The sequence below is a fragment of the Notamacropus eugenii genome, chromosome 3, assembly GCF_028372415.1.
Source record: "Notamacropus eugenii isolate mMacEug1 chromosome 3, mMacEug1.pri_v2, whole genome shotgun sequence".
Lineage (NCBI taxonomy): Eukaryota > Metazoa > Chordata > Mammalia > Diprotodontia > Macropodidae > Notamacropus > Notamacropus eugenii.
In genome coordinates, this window is record NC_092874.1 from 41,827,854 (window position 1) to 41,849,923 (window position 22,070).

The 22,070-nt window shown below is 37.4% G+C and overlaps 1 protein-coding gene across 2 annotated transcripts in view; it reads right to left on the reverse strand.

Moving 5' to 3' along the window:
- Window positions 1–248: 248 nt before the first annotated feature.
- TOPBP1 (DNA topoisomerase II binding protein 1) overlaps window positions 249–22,070 on the reverse strand; it is a 53,023-nt gene continuing 31,201 nt past the window's right edge. For both annotated transcript variants that reach the window (XM_072651352.1, XM_072651351.1), the window contains exons 15-28: window positions 21,793–21,966; window positions 21,589–21,698; window positions 17,932–18,055; window positions 16,154–16,300; window positions 15,956–16,055; window positions 14,257–14,449; window positions 11,819–12,033; window positions 10,442–10,608; window positions 10,187–10,298; window positions 2,867–3,030; window positions 2,046–2,183; window positions 1,113–1,202; window positions 823–984; window positions 249–496 (exon numbers count right to left, since the gene is read on the reverse strand). In XM_072651352.1, coding sequence (XP_072507453.1) covers window positions 311–496; window positions 823–984; window positions 1,113–1,202; window positions 2,046–2,183; window positions 2,867–3,030; window positions 10,187–10,298; window positions 10,442–10,608; window positions 11,819–12,033; window positions 14,257–14,449; window positions 15,956–16,055; window positions 16,154–16,300; window positions 17,932–18,055; window positions 21,589–21,698; window positions 21,793–21,966 — 2,082 coding nt within the window. In that variant the 3' untranslated portion in view covers window positions 249–310. The remainder of the gene's footprint in view (window positions 497–822; window positions 985–1,112; window positions 1,203–2,045; window positions 2,184–2,866; window positions 3,031–10,186; window positions 10,299–10,441; window positions 10,609–11,818; window positions 12,034–14,256; window positions 14,450–15,955; window positions 16,056–16,153; window positions 16,301–17,931; window positions 18,056–21,588; window positions 21,699–21,792; window positions 21,967–22,070) is intronic.

Consider the following 22,070-nt stretch of genomic DNA (forward strand, 5'->3'; position numbering starts at 1 on the left):
TGCATCCTTATGCCTTTGCTACAAAAACATAACAAATTCCATGCAGAAATATTAGAAGAGTCTTGCTGAGACTGTACCACTTATAAAAAAACAAACAACAAACTAAGTCATACATAATTGATTCCTGATTGCATATAAAGATGTAGGCTGAATGACTCTGATTATACCTGTTGCTGATGAAACTCAGCACCAAAGATAAGTGAAGTTTTTATCAAGGTTTCTTTTAATCATCACACAAACTCATGAAATTAACATTGCAAGTTTTAATTTTCAAAATATTTCACATTAACTAAAAGAGCAGACCCAAGTTTTAGTATATTCTCGGTCGCTTGAATTTATTTACTTCTGTAGGAGTTTTTCTCTTCTGTGATAATCCTGTCCCGGTTTCCTTATTATTTTGGAGAAATTTCTGTGATAATCCTGACCCGGTTTCCTTGTTTTGGAGAAATGGGACTGCTCCAGGTACAGAATAATTCTCTAATGATGGAAGAGATTCCTGTAAAACAAAAAATAATACTGTTTCCAGCTCTCAAAATGCCACAGTGACTTCCTAAAGTACATGTGATTTGAAAGTATGAAAAAAGGAAAATTACAAATATAAACTCCAGGGAAAAATAGGTTCTTAAATTTTTAACAATGGAACAGATGTTGTGATTGAGGTGAAGGATATTATGAAACTATTTTAGAAAAAAAGTCATCAAATACACGGAGATGTGTTAGACCCAAGGGTAGATGTTATGGAACAGGATATTACTGAGCCCTATAGTATATATAGGTAATGCCTGTTTTGATTTAGTGCTTTCCGCTGCAGTTCCCACCAACCTGCATCAGGTAATCCGCAATGTACTCTGGCTTCAAGCAGCTTATTTTGTGGGCAGCAGCTTCTGCTATGTTAACTTTGATGTCATCTGGTTTGAGCTTACTGAAGTCAACAAAAAGGTGTGTGGCTTCTTTGAACAGAGGCACAGAATGACCAGGTAATACCTAGTGAAACAAGCCAGGATCACAATCATTTGGTCAGAGTAGATCAACTCCGTGTTCTCCCTTTACTGATCACATCTCATTAAAATAAATTCAAGTAAAAAATCTCAGTAAAGTGATTTGATACAAACCTTTGCTCCTCCAGACTGAAGAAGACGCCGAAATCCTGCTTCCTTGGACTGATCGACATTTATAATCACCTTCCACCCACTAAAAGCCCCCTACAACAAAAGAAATGCAAGTGTTTAGGTCAATTTGAAAGGAAAATCTTTCCCTAACTCAAAACCCAGAAACTGACACTGGTAATAAAATAATTTAAAATGTGGCTATTAATAGAAAAGCAGCTTGACCTGTGTTCAGCATTTCCTCATGTCTTTCTAAAGCAAGACTCCCTCTTGTTTCATTTTGGAATTTTCCTAACTGTTGCCTAAGGGCTATATGGAACCACGTTCTGAAGTAAAAGATGCGGAGGTGAACAACTGGTTTGTTAACAGGTTGGTTAGTTGAGCACTAAGGAAAGTTAGGTGGAATAAAAAAAACCTAGCCACATTCTAGAAGTTGTTTGGACTGATGCAGATATCAACAGGAATTGCTGTCTTTTTACATTAATATCAATTGTGCTGATTTCATGAAATACTCTAAGAAGACCAAGCTCTATTTACTTTATTTAAATATATAAAAATGAAAATATTTTATACAAATAAAGAAAGATGACAGAACTAACTTGGTGCCATGAATACCAGAGGAAAATGTAATAATCCCTACCCTTAAAGTGTTTAGATTCTACTAGTTTAATAATATCTGTCTTTTATATGTATATGCTATACATACATAGGTACGTATACATATGAATAAAATGGACATTACTTATGTTTAACAAAATGAAAGTACAATGTAAAATAATGTTAGATTGTGGTTTACGTCATCATGCAGTCAGCAATGATCCTCTTCTATCTGAACAGTGCCCAACCTTTGGCAGAGGTAGCTGTTCCCAGGTCCATTAAATCCATGAATATGTACAAACGGTTTATTCATATTAAACATACACAGACACAAACACACACCTCAACAATGCCCTCCTCTTGTTTTTTCTGAATCCTCTTCCTCCATCTCATTGCGGCAAGTGCTAGTTTCTTCTGCTGTACACTGATTCCAGTCAAAACATCAAGTATGGAATTACTTCCCCATTCATATTCTTCTTCCTAGAAAATTTTAGCCTCAGTAAAGACTCTTTCTGGCTTTTAATACAATTGTAGCCTACAGAAATGTCTGAGTCAGAATCATCAAAAACTAACTACCTTGATAAAGACTTAGGAACTTGGCACTCACAGCTACCTTGTATGAACTTCTCACAAGCCTAAGAGGGTTCTCTTCTTATTTACAAAAAATAAGAGCGCCAGGAAGCTTTCACAGTCCCATGCTGACATGAATTTGGAGGGTAGACAAGGAATCCCTCTACTTTTTATGATAAAAAAGACAGTTAATATGAATAAGAATACCTTGCTATCAGAGGTTTTTAATTCTTTTAATAAAAGAGCAAGTCTTATTAAACTAAATGTCCTACATAAATAATATCAGAATAACAATGAGAGCTCAAGGCTGGCAAACGAAATATTCATTTCCAAATGGTAAGCAAATTCAAACAAAAATTATCTGTTGTTTTACTAGTAAGCTCTGTTGAATTCTAGGGAGAACTTTTACTATTACTTTGCTTTGTTAAACTATTAACATTTTTACATGTTTGGTGCCACGGAATGAGCTGTGATTCAGTGACTTTAGTTAGGTGAATTGTTAAGTGTTCTTTTCAGTTCTCCTTTAACCATTCTGGATAATGTTAACATACTTATGACCAATAATTACCTTAAGAAAGATTATTAATACACACCTGGACAAAGTGTCCAGCTGCTCTGCAGGCCTCCAGGTATGAGCGATGAAGTATCCACTTTCCTGCAGCCATTGCAGCCAAATACTTCTCATTCCGAAGGGGATGTCCCACAATGATGTGTGTACAGCTTGGATCGAAGCACTGTTTATCTAGCACAAAGCCACCTAATGGAGAGATTAGATATGCATTTAAAACATTCATTTCAAGGCACTTTTCCTAGTAAGAAAATTCTTTAATTGACTAGAAATCACCCAATGTAAAAAAGAGAAACTTATTTCATAAGTGTTTCACTATACAGACTAAATGCAACACTGAAAATAGTGAAATCACCTATAATGAAAGACAGATGTAGTCACTAATAAAAAAAAGAACTTTTTTGATGTTTCAGAAAAATTCCGTAGAGGTGAGCAAGGTGAGGAAAACCATTATATATGGGCTTGAGAGAAAAGAGCAATGACATGAGGGGGGGTCAGGGTACAGAAAATAATGCACGAATGATGTCTTAACTTGCGAGTGAAGTGGATTTAGGTAAGGCAGAACTGTGTCAAGTGGTCAACCTCAATCAGAGTCACTGAGGTCAAGTTGTAAGACAAAAGTCAAGATAGCTGGAAATAGCCCAGAATGCAGTGGATGACCTTAGTGTCTTTGGATGTCTGACCAAGCTCTAAGTGCTCTACAGTTTCTGCTTCAGCCATCCCCCTAACTCACGCTCAACCTGGGTTAGCCTGTCTGCTGAAAAAGTTTGCCAGGGAGTAGCTACTGTGCATGCTACAGCTTCTTGGAGCCATGGGTGAGAGCTGGATGACGGGTGGACATCAAAGGTGGCAGGCCCTCCCTCCCACCAGAAGGGCTAGACCTTTCTGAGCATACCATGTCATATACATACATGTTAAAGGAATGACAAAAATTTAGGCACGGTTGCAAAAGAAGGAAAAATGAAATCTCTAACTTATACAAACCACTTCACTTTTAGGCTTTATGTGTTAATATGCTTAATGGTCAGTCCTCAGGTTGTTTTTTTAACCTTAACGATACCAAACTAACCATTAAAAGCTTATGACAAAACAATAATAATACTTAATGTTATATAACACCATGTGCTAAGCACTTAATTATTATCTCATTTGATCCTCATCTACCCTGGGAACTAGGTGCTATTATTATCCTCATGTTACAGATGAGGAAACTGAGGCAGTGCTTAAGTGATTTGCCCCAAATCACACAGTGAACTTCTGAAGCTGGATTTGAACTCTGGTCTTCCAAACTTACCAGCTCAAATACCAGTATCAACATGGTAGATTTTCTTTTGTTATACCTCACTCAATAGAACATACACTAAACACTACCTAAGTGGACTCATAGCATTGGATCTTCAAAAGGCCTTAAAGGCTGTTTGGTTACAAATGAGCAAACTGAAGGTCAGAGACATGGCTTGGCCCATACATCACAAAATGAATGGCTGATCCAAGATTCAAACCTAGGTATTCAAACTCTCAATCCAACATTCCTTTTACTACACCACAAAGTCTTCTAGGAATACAAATTATTTCACTTTGTGCAATTGGGGGTGGGTAAGGAAGGGAGGAGGAGGAGGACACAAGATGGCAAAAATAGTTCCTGACAGTTGCGAGGCCTATAAAATGATATGTACTTGGTCAGGTCAGAAAAGAGAAATCTGTGTGGAGATCACAAATGTGGAAGGTTAGCCAACTACCAAGTACTACAGTTTCCTTCTATGCCAAACACACTTAGGAACCTCATCTGAAACTAACTGACATTTTTCAAAATGTATGTGTCAGATCTGTTGAGCATACTTCATAATGTCTTCAGATATGGGAAAGCTTCAAAATTTATTTGAGCAGTGGTATCAAAGTCAAATAGAAATAGATTCCTGGGACCCTACAGACTTAGAGAACCACAAGTTAACATTATCTATGTTGTATTTTTATGTCTTTTGTTCAACATTTTCTAATTACATTTAATATGGTTTGGGTTACACTGGGAAGTTTTGCTGCCTAACACCTTTGGTTTTGAGTATTTCAAGCATCCAGACAATTCATGAATTAGGGAGAGCTTTGGAGGAAACAAGAGCAGCAATCCTGAAGTGCTCTGTATGGAAGGAAGCTCTAGGATTTATCTCCTGTGATACAACAGCATTCACCCTCTTGTACCTAACAGTTTTGGAAGCATTAATATTTGTTTTTTGTACGTTATCCATTACTCATCCTGATGCTTACAAATACAGTACATATTTAATATAGTGTACACTTTCTATACAAAGGAACACCCACCTTGCAAAAGAAAATTAGGCAATTTTGAAGCATACTAGTCACAACTCATTTATTTTGCATGATTGAGCAATAATCCAATAGATCTGTGATTTCCTTAACGTGGTTATTTCCTCTAAAGAAACAATATAAACCTTCGTATCTGTCCATTCCATAACTGTAACTAAGGTTTACATCCTTTAATAAATTCACTATAGGAAGTCAACCCGACATGCTAGACATTCCTTGAATTCCTTTAACATTCTTTGAATACCAATGGAGCCTGTGAGCTACATTCTGGCGTCCCTCACTCTTGCTTTTTTCTGATGACATCCTTGAAACCACTTCTGAATAATTTCCTTGTTTGTAATGTGTCTGCAGGCTCTGTGAAGCTTTTCAGTTGCTCTCTGGGTGATCCTCAACTTCAGTTCCTCAGAGACTGTGATGTTCCAGGACTCAGTTATCCAGCATCACAGAACAAACTATTTAGAAATGGGCCTTTGTTTCAGTGAGAAGCTTGAGGTGATTAAAATAGTTTTGCCATTCTCCAAAGACAATCCAATTTACTCACCTCCTCTTCCATTCTGGACCAGATTGTCCACTCACGGTGTGTGCAAGATGTATGTATGACAGAGCAGTTCTACAGCTTATCCAACAGTGTAAACCTTTCTTTATCCACTTGATTTTTCCTGTGTGATTACTTGGTCCTAACTCTTTTGAATGATCTAAGGTTAGACATAATTAGCTTGTCATGTACAAATGTAAAGCATCTGGACGTAGAGAGAATGAGAATCCCTCTAATTTAGACCTCTTCCATGACAGTGATGAACATTGTTAGTGAGCATACATCTCCCTGCTTTATGCCTTGTAAGCAGAGGACAAATGAATCAATTTACTTCTCGTCTTAAATCTTCCAAGGAATCCTGTATGATTCTGACAAATTCATTCTGTTCTACCAAATGAAATTCTTTTTTTTTTTTTTTTTACAATCAATAAACAGCATAGAGGGATTTATTCTCTTTCAGTCAATTCTGTGATGATAAAGATGTATTTTTTTCTTTTTGTATAACATTGCTTGTTCTCTAATACTGTCATCAAGGAGGCTGCTCCTGTAAAATTCTCACAGCATTTCTGTAGAGATGAGAAAGTGAGTAGATGGGCTGTTCTGCATCCTCCTTTCAGTAATAACAAGGTCTGAGATTTTTTTTCCAAGTCGTTGCCATGGCACAATTTCATGTATGTTGAGAAATGACTAGTGCCTATGAAATTGTTTTGCTTTAAAACATGGTGGCCCTCTTCTGTATTTTTGGTGTCATTCCCATATTTTTTTCCTTTCAGAAGCATTTCCATTTCTTCTAGTAGCACATTTGAGATAAAGGTCCCTCCAGGCCTCAAACTATAATCCAAAACTGGTCATCTGCTGGACACAGACATGACTCCCATGAAAATGCAACCAGGCTCTTTTTTTGTAATGTTATTTCACACTCACCAGATTTGGAACTTACTAATTCTTTTCAGGATATACAGGTATGAGGCTTCTACTGAAGCCTATAAGCCTTTTGCTTACTCCTAACTCCCAAGTTTTCAAATAAACAAATAAAATAACCATATTTTCAAATATCTTCCTCCCTGCCACAACATTTTCTTCTCTGCCCCCTTGAATGATAATGATTATGAAATGTAAGTTGATTTAACTGGAGCATCTTAACAAGCTCTTTGTAGAATTCTATATCTCCTTATCTTCTTCTAATTGGTGCTGATGCAATTATTTTTAGGGCAGCTTTTTTTTGGGGGGGGAAGGGTTGCAAATACTTATGAACACTAAAATTTGAGATGTTAAATATCCCATGAAATCTTTTGTTGCCTTTGGATGCTCAATAAAACCAATTCAGCCAATTCCTTTATCTGACTCTCCAAGGAGAATCTGGGAATCATTATTCCATTTACTTCAATTCCTTTTATCTTTGGTTTCACTTATAGAGAATGACAAAATGTTTAGTTCTTCATGGAGTGTCTTCTGGATAAGTGCTGAAAGCTAAGTTAGTTTTTATAGATGGTTCAAAATGTTGACTTTTTAAAACACTGTGAAGCAGAAAAAGGTCTGCATAGGATTGAAGGACATTTTGTATTTTTTTAGTTTTGTGGGTTGCCACGACCAAAGAACTCGTTACCAATTGGCCAAATGCTGGTGATGAAGTCTTCCTGTCCTTAGAAATCATACCATCTGTTGCTAGAACTACACCTAAAGACTTTCCAACATGACAGAACCTGGTAGAGCTTGTATTCCACTGGCAAAGTCACCCCAAAAATACAGGTTATTATATACGTCAGGAAAAAGCATAGTAATAGCTATGTAGTACCAATGAGCAATGAGGCATTGGATGAATTTTTCAGATTGATAAAGTCTTTTTAAATGCAAGAACCAGTGAATTGTTTAAAGAACAACTGTGAATGACCAAGTCATTCCAACTATTACAAACACCCAAAATAACTACAAAGGTTCTATGAAGGAAGCTACTATCTGCATTCAGAGAAAGGACACACGGACATGGACGGATGGACACACACACACACACACACACACACACGTGTCTGATGCTAGCCATCTCAGGGAGGGTAATTAAATGATACCTTTGTTGTCTATTTAAAAGGGATTAAAATAAGAAACATAATGCCAAATCCTTTTGGCTTTAAGCACTTTCGGTTGAAATCTTCCTAAAATGTACTACGTTATGTACCACATTTTAGTATTCTACTTCAACATGGGATATGGAACATAATTTAACTTTTTTATGACTTAAAAACTCAACTGGGCCCTTATCACTTCAAGACAATCCTTTTATTTCTGTCTCTTAATTGATTCTCTATGTCACTTTCCCCACAGGTTGTTTCAAACCTTTTCTTTAAGTGTAGTGCACTATTCCCTGCCCCAGCTATAAAACCCCTTGATACCACCCCTCATTTTTTCTTCCTTCACTCCTGTCTCTAATGAAGAGATGAGCTTTCTCATCATGGTCAACCCTTCTATGTTTATCGATGGTCCTCTATCCTTTCCTTCCTATTTTATCCAGTGGATTGCCCACATTCATTCTCCTTTCCATTTTAATCTTCGGTTTCTCCCTCTTGATTGGTTCCTTTCCTACTGCCTACACACATACCCGAGTCTCCCTTATCTCTTCAAGCTGCCATACTAGCTTTATCCTTCTTTTCCCAGTCAACTCCTAGAAAAAGCCATCTGCGCCAGTTGCCTACATTTCTCTTCTCATTCATTTCTCATCCTTTGCAACCTGACTCCCAACCTCATCACTCAATCGAGACTGTTCTCTCCAAAGTGACTGATATGAATGGCCTGATCTTATGGATTCTTTTTCAAACTGCGTACTCCATGAACTCCCAGTAGCATTTGCCAGTGTTGATCCCTCTCTCCTGAATATTGTGTCCTCTCTGGGTTTTTGTGACATTGCTCTGTCTTGGTTGTCCTGAGTGCTCTGCAGGTTCTTTATTCATCTGATATCCCTGATATCCCCTGAGTGTACTCAATGTTTCATCCTGAGTCTTTTCCTCTTTACTTTCCATATAGTCTTATTTGTGTTTAATTATACCATCACTATGCAAATCATTCCCAAATCTATCCATTAAGTCCTGGTTTCTCTCCTGAGTCATATAAAAGCTGCATCCTGATTATTTCAAAATAGATGTCTGTGTAGCCATCTCCATCTCAGTAGGTCACAAAACGACTCCTAATCTTCTCCCTATCTAAGCTACTCCACCTGTGAATGGACATATTTCTGTTCTGGATAACAATATCCTTGCAATCAGCCAGGTTAGGCTATGTACAATTTTGGTGCCACCCTCTGACGCCTCCCTATCCGTCACCCCTCCTATACAATATTGGCCCAGATGCTGTTATTTCAACTCCCCGTCTCCTTCTTCCCCTTCCTCTTCACTCACACAGCCACCCCCTAGTTCAGGCCCGTATTATTACAACAACCTCCTCCTCTTCTTTTCCTAATGTGCACATCTGACAAGGTCACTCACACTCAAACAGGAGCCCTTCTGGCTTTTAAGTTCCTTTACATCTAGCCTACATCTGGCCTTTTCTACCTTGTTTTACATTATTTCCCTTCCTACACTTCAGAATCCAGCCACATGGGCCTTATGTTCCTTAAATGGTCCTTTATCTCCCACATCTGTACTTTCACAGTGGCTATTCCCTAAGTCTTAACTACAGTCCCATCACACCCTCACTTCCACCTCTTGGAATCCCTCCCTTCAAATTCTGCTTAAGCCCCATCTTCTCCACAAAGTCTTTCCCCATTGCCCCCTGGCCACTAGGGCCCTCCCACTTTTTTTTTTTACTTTATGTGAACACATTTGAATGTAACCTCCTGGAAGGCATTTTATCTTTATCACTATATCCAACACACAGATTGCCCCACTCCAGAGGGCCATTCTGTACACCATTACTCTTAATCTGCAGCTTGGCCCATTGTGCGTTACTCAGTTTTCAGCTCCTCCTTCAAAAACCAGACTGTGAGCTGTTATTTCTCTTGTTATCATTCCCTCCTCCCATCACCTGCTTTTCTTCGCAGTTTCTAAACTAATGTGGTCCGGAAGACCTAATGACTAAGCTTGTTCAAGAATTATATTAGAAACAGCCCTCCAAGTACAGAGCTTTACTAGCAGGATGACTTTGAAGTTGTTATTTCAAGTTCTCTACAGAGCTGAGGTTGCTAAGTGGCTATTTTTGTAATGTTAAATTAAAAGGTTACTCTACTTATAGTTTAAGTCTACTTCAACATCAATTTTATGAAAGACTTAAAAACAAGGTTAAAAAATCTTAAATGTAAACCTTGATAGATTAAATTATTAGTAGTTTGACACCATCTAGTAAACAGATTCTGGTCCGAGCTATGATGTTGATTCATTATATGGCATACATATTATCTCTTCCATCCCAGTTTTTCTGGCAAAAAAAGAGCAACATTTAACTACCTAACAAAGCTACTATTACTATGTAGGCTTTTATGGTTTAACAAAAAAGTATTGTTACCTAATTCCTCAATGAGATGACAATAATCGATTCGCTCCTGAGGATTAAGAGATGATAGTTGAAATCGGTATTGTTTTTCTAATTCTTCATGTGTCTCCTCTGCCTGTACAGTCTGGAATGAAACAATTTCAGATTTAAAAAATATTCACATTTTAAGCATAGGAATATTTAGCACATTTTCTTTAAAACTGACTGATAGCTTATTGAATATTTAAAACAAACCATATTATCATACTGGAACATATTTAGCTTCACCTTTTCTTTGGGGTGAGGAGCCACAGGTGGGTTGGCTAGGGGGAAAGCAATGCTGGGGGCTTCTGGTGTAGGGATGAGATAGCTGTCATTCATTGTAGTTTCCAGGTCTTCACAAAGTGGCTGTTTTGGGACCTCAGATAGACACACATCTCTAGGACTGCAGACCACTAAGGAGAAATAAAATGCAGCAATAAGATAGCTGAATACAATAAAAAATAAATTCTAAAAAATATGCTCAGCTTAACGTCAAAGGGAGTTAAAAGTACACATAAAAGATGTTGCCACCTTGTCTCAGAGATTAAAAAAATATATCAGTTTTAAAAAAGCTTTTCTTTTCTCTAAATTTGTCTTTCATTGTTGTAGAATAATTCCAGTCTGAAAAAAGGTAAAGAAATTTGCAGCGAGAACATTATTAGAGGAAAATACTATATATGATATAAAAAAGCATTACAGGAAGAAAACACAAGCAAAGCTCCTCAGTGAAAGAAACAAACTGAAATCGAGATGATGAAAAAGTAGAGATGACAGGAAGCATGTAAAGACAGTGTTGAAAGAAGAAACAAATTGTTTTTATCAGTTTAGGAAGGAAGGGAATCAAGAAGGACTAGATACCTATCAGACACCATGTTGGGAGGGAGGGCAATTGGGATGTTTTTCTAAATCCCAACTTCATGAGGCTTCAGTAATAATTCAAAACTGAATTTGCATTTGGATACAGTAGCTTGAGATGGCAACGGCACTTTGTCTGTACTGTAAGGACTATTCTCCAGTTCTGGGAGAAGTGAGGCTGCTGACTTGCACAGCCCTCCCTCACTCAAAACAAAGTCAAGTGCAAGTCATGTCAGCATTTCTCTGATGGCATGGTCTTCTTCGGCAAAGAAGGATGAATACAATATTCTCCAGTCCTAGTTTCTCTGAGATTTAGATAAGGCTTTCTGCTTGTAACTGCAGAAACTTATTAACATGTGTTTCTTCCACGTTACCTGTCAAAAATTTAACCCTTTATTGAAGCAGCTTAAACTCAAGCAACATAACTAATGGCTATCTCCAAATATGATATACACTTTAGAGCAATTTCAAAAGATAAAATGACATAATTTGGACTCTACAGCTAATTTTTAACTTTTATGTTCTAACAGCTATAAAAAAAGAGTAAAAAAATAAGAAAATTAAACAGGCATATAATATTGAGAAGAAAGGCAAGGACAAAGATCAAATCAAAATTTATGAATTATTTCTAAGTTTAAAGCTGTAGAATAAACATACAATGCTCTTCATTTCCTTTTAAATTCCCTATTATTACCACAAGCTATTTGAGATTTTTAATAAGCAAAAACCACCCTTATTAAACTAGTTAATATATTTCTCTTTCACTACCATGTTCAGCAGAATCATGCAAAGCTTCTTGGAAGGGAGTATCTTCCAAATTCTTCACATTAGTTGAAAGTTCAGAATACTGCGTAGGGCAGCTGGGCCACTGCAAGTTGCTGGCCAGCCTCGCTCTCTCCTCCCGTGCTGTAGGATCATCCCAAATGATCTGTTCACACTGGGAGGGCTCAGTGTTGACATCAGCAAGGGCTTGACGAGACTGCCTAAGGAACACATGGAGATGGTGATGCTCAAACTACCTTTGTGACGGCAAAACCCATCTTGTCAAAATTCCTAAGTCCCATGAAGAATAGCTCCTGTTGAAATTTTATTTCCTGAACTTATACTATTCAAGTAACAGTATTAAACAAAATTTGTTCCAGTGTCTTCGGGAAAGTTAATATACACCCTACAAGTAATTAAAAGAAAAAAAAAAGCATTTTACTGAGGTATTTAGACTTAACATGACTGACAGGTTTCTTTTTTTTGGGGGTGTGGGGTGAGAAAAGAATGCCCCTTTCCCTGCCCCTTGGAGAAAGAACCCTCTCTTATGACCAAAAAATCCTTCCAAACAACTAAACAATAAAGAAAAAAAAAAGCTGTCAGTTATATTGAAATTTCATCATGTACATAATATTGTCTGTCTTAGAAGTTCCCCATAGGTAATGTTTTAGTAAACTGAAGTCATTAGTCTACCAATAATGGTATTCTTATTATTACATAAATTATATGAATAATAACAATTTAATGCATGCATTTATCAAGGACCTATGTGTCAAGCACTGTGCTAGCATTTTCTTTCCTCAAGGAGTTTACATTCTAGTAGATGAAAAAACTTGTATGTGGATAAATAAATACAAAGTAAATTTATTTTTATGGGCACGGAAGGGGAGGGAAGAGAACAGAAGAGGTCACACTGATAACAACTGGGGAATGAGGAAAGGTCTCTTTCAAAAAGTGTTATTTGAGCTGAACCTTGAAGAGAGCCATGGACTCCCGGGGGTGGGGTGGGGAGAGCATTTCAGGCAGGGGGGGAAACAGGTACAAGAGAAAAATGAGGCAAACTGTCAACCAGGCCAGTTTGGGTGGTACATTGAATGGGGGAGGGAGAGTAACACTTATCATAATGCTGTCTAGAAGCTCATGTAATGAGAATACTTTATCAATCAAATTGTTACAGGGAATAGCTAAAGCTCCTTGAGGATCCAAGATAAGTTACTCATAACAAGATATACTCTATGGTACTAGAAGGTGGTTTTATTGCTATCTATACCAAGTGTTGTTTATTTTCTCTTTAATTGTTGCATAGTAAGTATAATTTTTTCTAAATACATCTATAGAGTCCTAGATTAAGAAAACTACCATCCTATTTATGAGTTCTTAAAGTTTTAGTTTATCTCACAGGCACAGGAGTGTTGAGAAGCTATTCATTCTGACTCAGCCCAGCAGAATCATTATTTAATAGTATTAGAAGTACTTTTTGAACAGGCAAAGGACTCATTCTATTTAGTTCAGTCATCATCACTTAGTCAACGATAAAGCTGACTAGAGTTAATTAAATATTTTTCTAAATACTATAATGTTGAACACTTAATAATAGTAAATACTTATGTGTTTTAAATTCTTTGTGTTTAAAGGTCTTAAAGTTCTATGATGCTTGCCAGCTTTTAACGTGTATTATTTATTTTACAGATGAACTGGAGATGAGAGATGACTTGCCTAAGGTCACACAGCTAGTGTCTGAGGCAGTAGTCTAATTCAGGTCTTTGTAACTCCAAGTACAACTTTCTATCCTGCCAGATGTTCTTTAAAATCTTCCTAAGATAATTCAAATGGATCACCTGGCAGGATAGGGCATCACACACTGAGGTCCTTACTTGAACAGGGCTGCCAAGCATTCAAACTGCTTGAGAGAGCATAACTCCAATGGGCTGGCCTCGCTGTTTGAACGCAAAACATATGCTTGCCAAAAAGACTGTTTTATGGAGAACTCACACAGGGCAAGTGTTCACATGGTGGCCAGAAGAAGCGATACAAGAATGCTCTCAAGTTCTCTCTCAAGAACTTTGGATTTGACTCTGTGACATGGGAGACACTAGCACAGGACCGCTCAGCATGGCATGCCCACATCAGAGAAGTTGCTGTGCTCTATGAGCAAAGCAGAATCCAAACAGCTCAAAGGAAATGCAGGATGCACAAATTTAGAGTATCTACCCCAAATGTTCACATGGACTATTTGTGCCCGATCTGTAGTAGAGCGTTCCAAGGTCATATTGGTCTGATCAGCCACAGTTTGGTCTTCAAGAACGAAAGACAGCACCATCACCCAACTCTATCCACTACACCATGCTGCCTTCTTAAAGTGCTACCACATAAACAGATGAGAAAAATAGAGTGCCTGGATCTCTCCCCATCCTCTGAGGGGCCTCCCCTCATGAGCCAGATACCTTAATGCTTCTAGAACTCGGCTGCGGCCACTGCGTGCAGAGCGGGCGCTATCCGGAGTTGAAGAAGAGCTGTCACAACCATTTCTGGAAAGGGAATTCCTTTGCCCTTGAAGTTTTACTACTGATGTGGCAGACATTATCTCCTGCAGCTGCTTCTGAAAGCTCTTTCTCATTTCCAGGGTCTGTGTTAGAGCTTAGAATAACAACAAGAGAATCACCACCTAAGGTTTATGTTTTATTTCATTTTTTTCTTTTTCTCAAATGGAGTTTGGAATATATTTACATTTAGGTTCTGGCTAAGCATAAATTCATTTATTAAGCATTTCTTTAGCATCCATCTCATAGTATCAAAGAATTAAGCCTGGATGAAACCAGGAAGATAAGCCTTCCGGTCCCTTCATTTACACATGCAGAGGCTCGTTCGATGATGGGCTCCCCATCACACTGAATCCCAAACCAGGAATGCTCAGTTCACTACAGTATGGCATTAGATGCTGTGATACAAAAAAGCAGAAACTCTTGCCTTTCAGGGTCTTCACATCCTTTGAAGACACATATAACACATGTATAATAATCACAACACACAGTAAAGTGCAGGGATTGCTCTCCTCCCTCTGAAATCTCATTCCATTTCTCCCTTCTCCGTTAAATAGGGACATTTTATCTCCCCAGTTGTGTGAGGACAAGAATAATGCTGCCTCTAGCACCCAGCATGGCAGCTGCTCTATCAAGAGTTGTGGAAGGATGTTGTGATGAGAGACCTATTAAAGGCATAAGGATCATCATGAATTTAGAACTGGCAAGGGACTCAAGGTTACTATCAAACCCCTTCATAACTGGGGAATCTGAAGCTCCTGGAGGTGACGTGACCTGGCCAAACCCAAGTGACTTGAACCCAAGGCCTCTGACCTTAAATCCAGCACTTTTTCCATTTCTTTTTTCCCACCAAATGAACAACATTTTATTTAATTTTTGTATGCCCCTCAACACTTAAAAACATTTTTTTTTTCAATTAACAAGTTTATTTTCTCTCCTTCCCCTTTTCCCATTTCATCATTATCCTTGGGGGGGTCAGGCCGATGGTGGTATAATTCAATCTGTAGGCCTAGTACAGTACCATAAGAAATGAAGCACCTAAAATGTTTCTTTCTCAAAATAACTCAAATTTTAAAAAAGCACTTTTTGTCTTAAAGCCCTTCCCTCAAAACAACCCTGTGACGTAGGTAATTAGAAGGAGTATTATTCCCATTTTACAGATGAAGAAAACGAGCCCTTGAGAGGTTAAGCAATTTGACCATGGAAATAAATTTAGTTCCTTAAAGTAGCATTTGAACCTCAGTCTCCTGACTTCATTACAGCCCTGAATCTAGTACTCAAACTGTGTACTTGGTACATATTAGGCCAAAGGTCTGCAGATATATTTGGCAACGTGGAGAGATGGCCTTTAGTATTCATGGAAAGAAGTCATTTTGTATCATCCTTCACACTGCTCTAATACTTCAAGGATCTCTGTTTTTCTGAGTATTCCCCTTTGACAACAAAGATCATGGACAGTCTTTTAAAAGCTACTGCAGCCAAAAAATTCATTATCTGGCAGACATCCTGGTAATTCTTTACATAAAAACAAAATAAAAAGATATCTTTGTAATCTACTTAAACTTCAGGTTATAACTATAGTTGGGCAACATGAAAATTTTACCTCCTTTGGGAATACTTGGTATTTCTCCGTTTGTACTTGCCATTTCCTTCTGATCAATGGTCATATCTTCATTTCCTTCCAAAGATAAATGAAGAAGAGTCTATTGGGGGAAAAAATGCAATTTCTCAAAAGAGACCATTATCGTATGTATACTGCATTAAACATTCTTAGGTGTTAAATGTAGTCTACATTAAATACCTCATCATCTTTTGTCATTTTACCAGTTGATGGAGACCAACTGGTACAAAATCTGCTGTCTGGCACTGCACTTATATCCAGGCTCATTTTGGGATTGTAAGTATGTGGATAAAGCGATTCAGGAAGACGTCTGTATTCTTGAGCACTCTGCAACACAAACACACTCCTAACAATGCTGAAAAATTATAACAGCCTCACAGTGTTACAGAAGTTAAGGATAATCTAAATATTTCATGTCTAAGATTAGAACAAAAATCTTCTACAAGCCTATGGTCTTCAAAGCTTACATGAAAATGTTTCCACGATGAAAGCAAATTTAACTGTTCTTTTTTAAAGGAAAAAGTATCCACTGAAGTATAAAATCTAATTCCATTGCTGCATTACTGTTACTGGCATGAGAGTGCTTCTCTATATCAAAGTAATATATTGCACCAATTCTCAACAAACTATTAGGGAATAAACTTGGACCTCAGGTAAAAGGGAATCTACCACTGAAGAATGAATGATTTAAGAAATAAGGTTTAAGCTTATGACACAATTCAATGAAAGAATATTATGATTAATAGCCACAATTAATATTAAGCATTTACTGTGTGCCAAGCGCTGTGCTAAAGTGTTATATGAGCTTCAAAGCTTAGGTAAGAACATGGTTCCTGCTTTCACAGAGTTTATAGTCTACCATAAATACTATGACATATTATAAGTACCAGGGGAGGCTTATGCCAAGGAGGAAGATTCTGAAAGGCATTTCTAGCATTATTAACTTTCAGGAGTTAAGAAATGATTTAATAGGAAGAGAGGCAGAAGTTGTTCACTCCAAACATGGGAAACAGCATGTCTGGCTAAACTACAGAATGAAAAGCAGAGAGTATGAGAACAGGCAAGAAAACTATGGCAGTATCAGACTGCTGGGACGTTAAATGTAGGCAAAAGAGGACACATTTAATCCAGAGACGCTCAGAGTGGGAAAACTCAAATTCTAATGAATCGTCCCCCATACAGTAATGCCCTCTTCCTTGCCCCCAGTAATTTAGCCTTTGCTTAAAGACGTCCACAAGACTGGAAAACTCCCATAATTTGAGTTTCTTTAGAGCAAGAACTGTTTTTTGCCTTTCTTTGATTCTCCAAGCACAGTGTCTGGCACACAGTAGGCATTTAATACATGGCAGTTAATTGATGACTGACAGGAAAGCCATTTTACCTCCTTAAGCAGCCCAACTGACTTCTGGGGGAGCCCCAGTTGTTAGAAAGGTTTTTTCTTACATCAAACTTTAAATTTGCCTCTGTGAAACTTCTATCCTTTGCTTGGAAGAAAATGGAGAATGCCTGGCTTTTGTGCACATAAAGATGAATTTATCAATGAAAAAAAGGAGGGACTAAAGAATCAGGAAAACTTGTGAAGAGTTTAGAGTTTATTATCATACCTCAGGTCAGCGGTCAAGTCTGTGGTGGGGCAATAATAAAAAAGGAGGAAAAAGGTTTGAGAGATGTTGTAGAGGAGAACATGCTTGTTGGGGGAAGGGAAGGCAAAGCATGGGAAGAGTCAAAGAGAACACCAAAGCTACAGAGAAGGGACACTGGATGGTCAGTGGTAACAGGATTGGGGGGAAAGAGAAGTTTTGGGGGGGACTAGAGTTTTATAATATCAAAGAATTATTCATGATAATCATAAAAGCTGATGATCAAACATGTGTACATGTAACTGAAGTTTGCTGCTGCTTTGGAACAAGTTGTGTTTACATTTTTGTTGAACAGAAAGGGAGAACAACGTTACCTACTTCTAAAAGCCAGTGTTCCGAAACAACGTGTACCCCTTTTTCTTTAACAGCCTTATACTCTCGATTAGTGTCATTTGGTCGCCCTTGATAGATGAAATGAGTCACCGTTTCGTCAAAACTCCATCTATGATACAGGCAAATGAAATGTAACTAAAAGACACACAAATGAGTTTAATGTCATTGCTGCTTAGAATATAGGAATATTTTTACATTCCAGAAACAAAGAAAACTTAAGAAGTATGTAAGAAAAAGTCTCTAAACAACTTAAATGAATGCCCTTTTAACTTCTGATCTGAGGAAAAATCTTGGAAAAGTACAGCAGATCTCTTTATAAAAGTTCATAAAGAAAAAAGAGAAGAACATTTAAAATTATTCAAAACGACAATTTTTTTTCTTTGTGGATGCCTAATTTCCTTCATTTCCCTTAGCTTTAGGGGCTATACATTTAAATAGCTGTTTTTTCCTTAAAAGTAACTTCCATTATAAGTTATCTGTACATTAGCAAGGTCTTTACTATTAAGGTGAAAAAGCAAATTTAAATTGGTCACATAAGTAACCAAAGCAAAAGGATAGAATTTGTGTTGTGTAACTGTCTGTAAAATTTCCCTCAATTCCTTACTCTACCGCTGCAATGAAAAGGCTGTGGAATCTGTTTTAAAGTAGAGATTACTTTCCCAACCAAGTCCAACTGTCCCACATGCTTGGAATGCGCACCTTCCTTACCTCTGCTCAGCCTTTCGGAAACAGTTCACTCAACAGCTTCTTTACAAAGCCCTTTCCTGGTTCCCAACCACTAATGTTCTCATTTTCAAACTACCTTGAATTTAACTACTTTGTATATATTTGTATTTATTAACTTCATATTTATGCTTTATATATTTTAATATGTAGCTCTTGTTTCCTCCCCTAGAATCTAAGCTCCTTGCAAGTGGAAACTATTTCATTCTTTGCATTTGGAAGCTTAGTAGCACATTTCAAGACACTTAATAAATACCTGTAGATTTGACTGAGTAGTTCAAACATTCCCTTGCCTCAAAGCAAGGGAAGATCATCTCTTAAAGCCCTCTCAAATCTATGCTTCTAAAACATTAAATACTACAGAATGTTGGAGAGGTAGGGATAGATAGAGAAACAGAAACAATTCTGACTCTTCTAAGTCAGTAAACTGCCTATTTTGGGAATTCATAATCAACTTAAGGGCTCTTTTAACCCTTTGTATTTCGATATTTCTAAGGATAAGGAAAAACATGATACTAAGTATGACAAAAACTACTTCAGGAAAACAGGGGACCAAGATGGTGGAATGGAAAAGGAAATAGTACAGATCAGCTGTCCCACCATTAAACAAGAAGATTACCAAACAACTCATCCCTTAGATAATCGGGAAATAAGATCTAGATCCCTTTGGGGATGAAAGTGAAAGGTTTCAGACTCAACATAAAAGTGAAAGTAAAGCTATTCCTCACTGGTCTCAAAAGGAAGAAATGCTTAAATTGAAACCAACAGACTTCAGGGCTAAAATGAAAACAAACAAAACCCCCAAACCTAGGCACTAAGGAAAAAACCCACTTCAGTGTAGGAAAAAAAAACAAATCCCAAACCAAACTTCTGTTCCAGCTGATAATTAAAAAAGAAAGATTATGAAAGAAAAGGACCTCAACTTCTTTCCTCCTCCAGAAAAAGATCTCTACTAGGCCTTTCCCATAAGACAAGATGGCATCCTTGGCTTTAAAAATTAAAGAAAAAGCCTCTCTTTCCTCTTTCTCCTCATCCAAAGGAACAGATTTCAACTAAAACTAATGACAGTAGAGAAGTATTTATGAGGAAGAAAAAAACCCTAAGGACCACAAGGGAGGGAAAAGTCCTCAACTTCATTTGATCCTCAGTGTAGGGGAGACCTAGAACTCAAATTCTAAGGCATAATAAGCACAAAAATGAGTAAAGAAAGGATTTTTTTTTAACACCAGATGAAGGATTAAATTTGTGTATAACAGAAGGCTGTCATAAGGGAAAATAATTTGTGGGAACAATATTTGGCAAAGAAAAGAAGTCAGTTATTTGATCACAGGTATGAAAAATGAGGCAATTTAGAGGAAATTTTGTAGTCTCTTGTAGGTTGCCTGTGTGTACATTCAGAGTGATTCTTACGACACAACTCCTTAATAAAACTTTTATCTTTTCTCCTCACTTCATCTTTTCCATTAATTCTTCCCTTTCCCAAATTTTCTTATTTCTGTTGATGGCACCAACCAATTTATGTTTTTGAGCCATTAAAGAAATGACTGAAACATAAACCTGGAAGAGGATAATATCTCAAAAATACCTATACTCAGAATCTCAAAGAAAAGAAAATAAGTGTACTCACAAAAACAATTTAAGTTTTCGGGGAATTAATGAAGGAATTTAATTGGTAAAGGATCAACAGCCTAATACAAGAGTTCGTAAAAAACCTTATCTTAGTGACAAATTCCCTAAAAATCAAAACAGTCCAAAAGGAAATTAATGACATCAGGAGACAACAAAAACTGTTAAACCAAAATCAAAAGAAAGAGGAAACAAGGAAATGGTAGATCTCTCTTATCTAAAACAATTGATCTGGAAAACTGATCAAGAAGAACTTAAGAATCACAGGAATACCCAAATAATATGACATAAAAGAACCAGGATGTTATATTTTAACAAATTTTTAAAGAAAATTGACCAGAAATATTAAAACAAGGGGGCAATGTAAAAAGGGAAAGAATCCAATAATTACTTGAAAGAAACTTTGAAATGAAAACTCCTGATATGAAAATTCCCAGGAATGTCACTGCCAAAATCTTAAACTTCCAATAACATCCTAGGGAAGTAGAAATAAGAATTGGCAGCTGGTTGGATAGCAGGGTGAGAGAGAATGAGAAGTCCTCCTGGATAACGCTCATCTTGCTAACCCAGGAAAATGGAATAATGGTGGTGTCTCTTAAAGAGAAACAGGAAAATGGGAGACTTATGGGGAAAAAATAATCAGTTCAGCCTTGGATATCTTAAGTTTAAGATGTCCTTTGGACATCCAGCTTGATATGTCCAAAAGGCAACTGGCAATATCAGACTGAAACTCAGGGGAAAGACCTGGAGTTGTGTATAAAGAGATGACCATTAAACCCATGGGATTGATAAGAGAAACAGAGCAGAAGGAGATGAGAAGAGATGAGAGAACAGGAAAAGGGGAACACCTACAGTTAGGGAGCAAGGTCTGGATGATGAATCAGCTGAGGAGACTGAAGGTGAACTCCAAGAGAGCAATGTCATGGGACATTGAGCAAACAACAGTGAACAAGAGTATAAAATGAAGCAGATACAGCAAGAAGGGTTACAATTGAGAAAAGGCCATCAGATCTGGCAATGAAGAGATCACGAGTCACTTGGATGAAGTCAGAAGCTGAATGCAAAAGGGTAAGGAGTAAGGAGAGCAAGTGAAGCATGACAGCTGGAGGGAAGTAACAGGGTCCAGCGAAGGTCTTCTAAGGGTGGAGGAGAATTGAGCATATTTGAAGACAGTAGGGAAGAAAGAAGATAATAGGGAGATGTTAAGGACTAGAGAATAAGGAGAGGTGACTGAGGATACAATCTGTGAAAGGAGGCAGGGGATGCCTGCCTTATTATTAAATAAACACAAACCTGTAATCCGCCCCGAGGGATGCTGCGATAGTATTGAGTTCACTCTGTTTCTTACTGAGTTTTTTACTAACACATATAACTACATTGTGAAGTGGTTTGGGGTCTTCCTCCTGTACATAGAAAAAAAACAGATCAACCATAAATAATGTTTCAAATCACATTATTGTGTAACATCTCTTCTACTGTTAAGTAACCCAAATCTACCTTTTCTGCTTGGACATCTTTCAGCACAGGGCTAGCAGTAGGACCTACTGTGGGGCGAGTGCTATTTGCCAGAGCAAGTTTCAAGTTCTTGCCAATGACTTCAGAAAGTGGGGTACTCATTCTTCTGCGATGTTGACTGGGACCTAATGGAGTTTCCAAGGCTGCCAGTGCATCCTATTAAAGGAAACAGATGAATTTGGCTTTATCATTACCTGGCGATTTTACATCCCAAATTTTTTACTTGGCCTGAAATAAATAGATATTTCATATATGAGAAA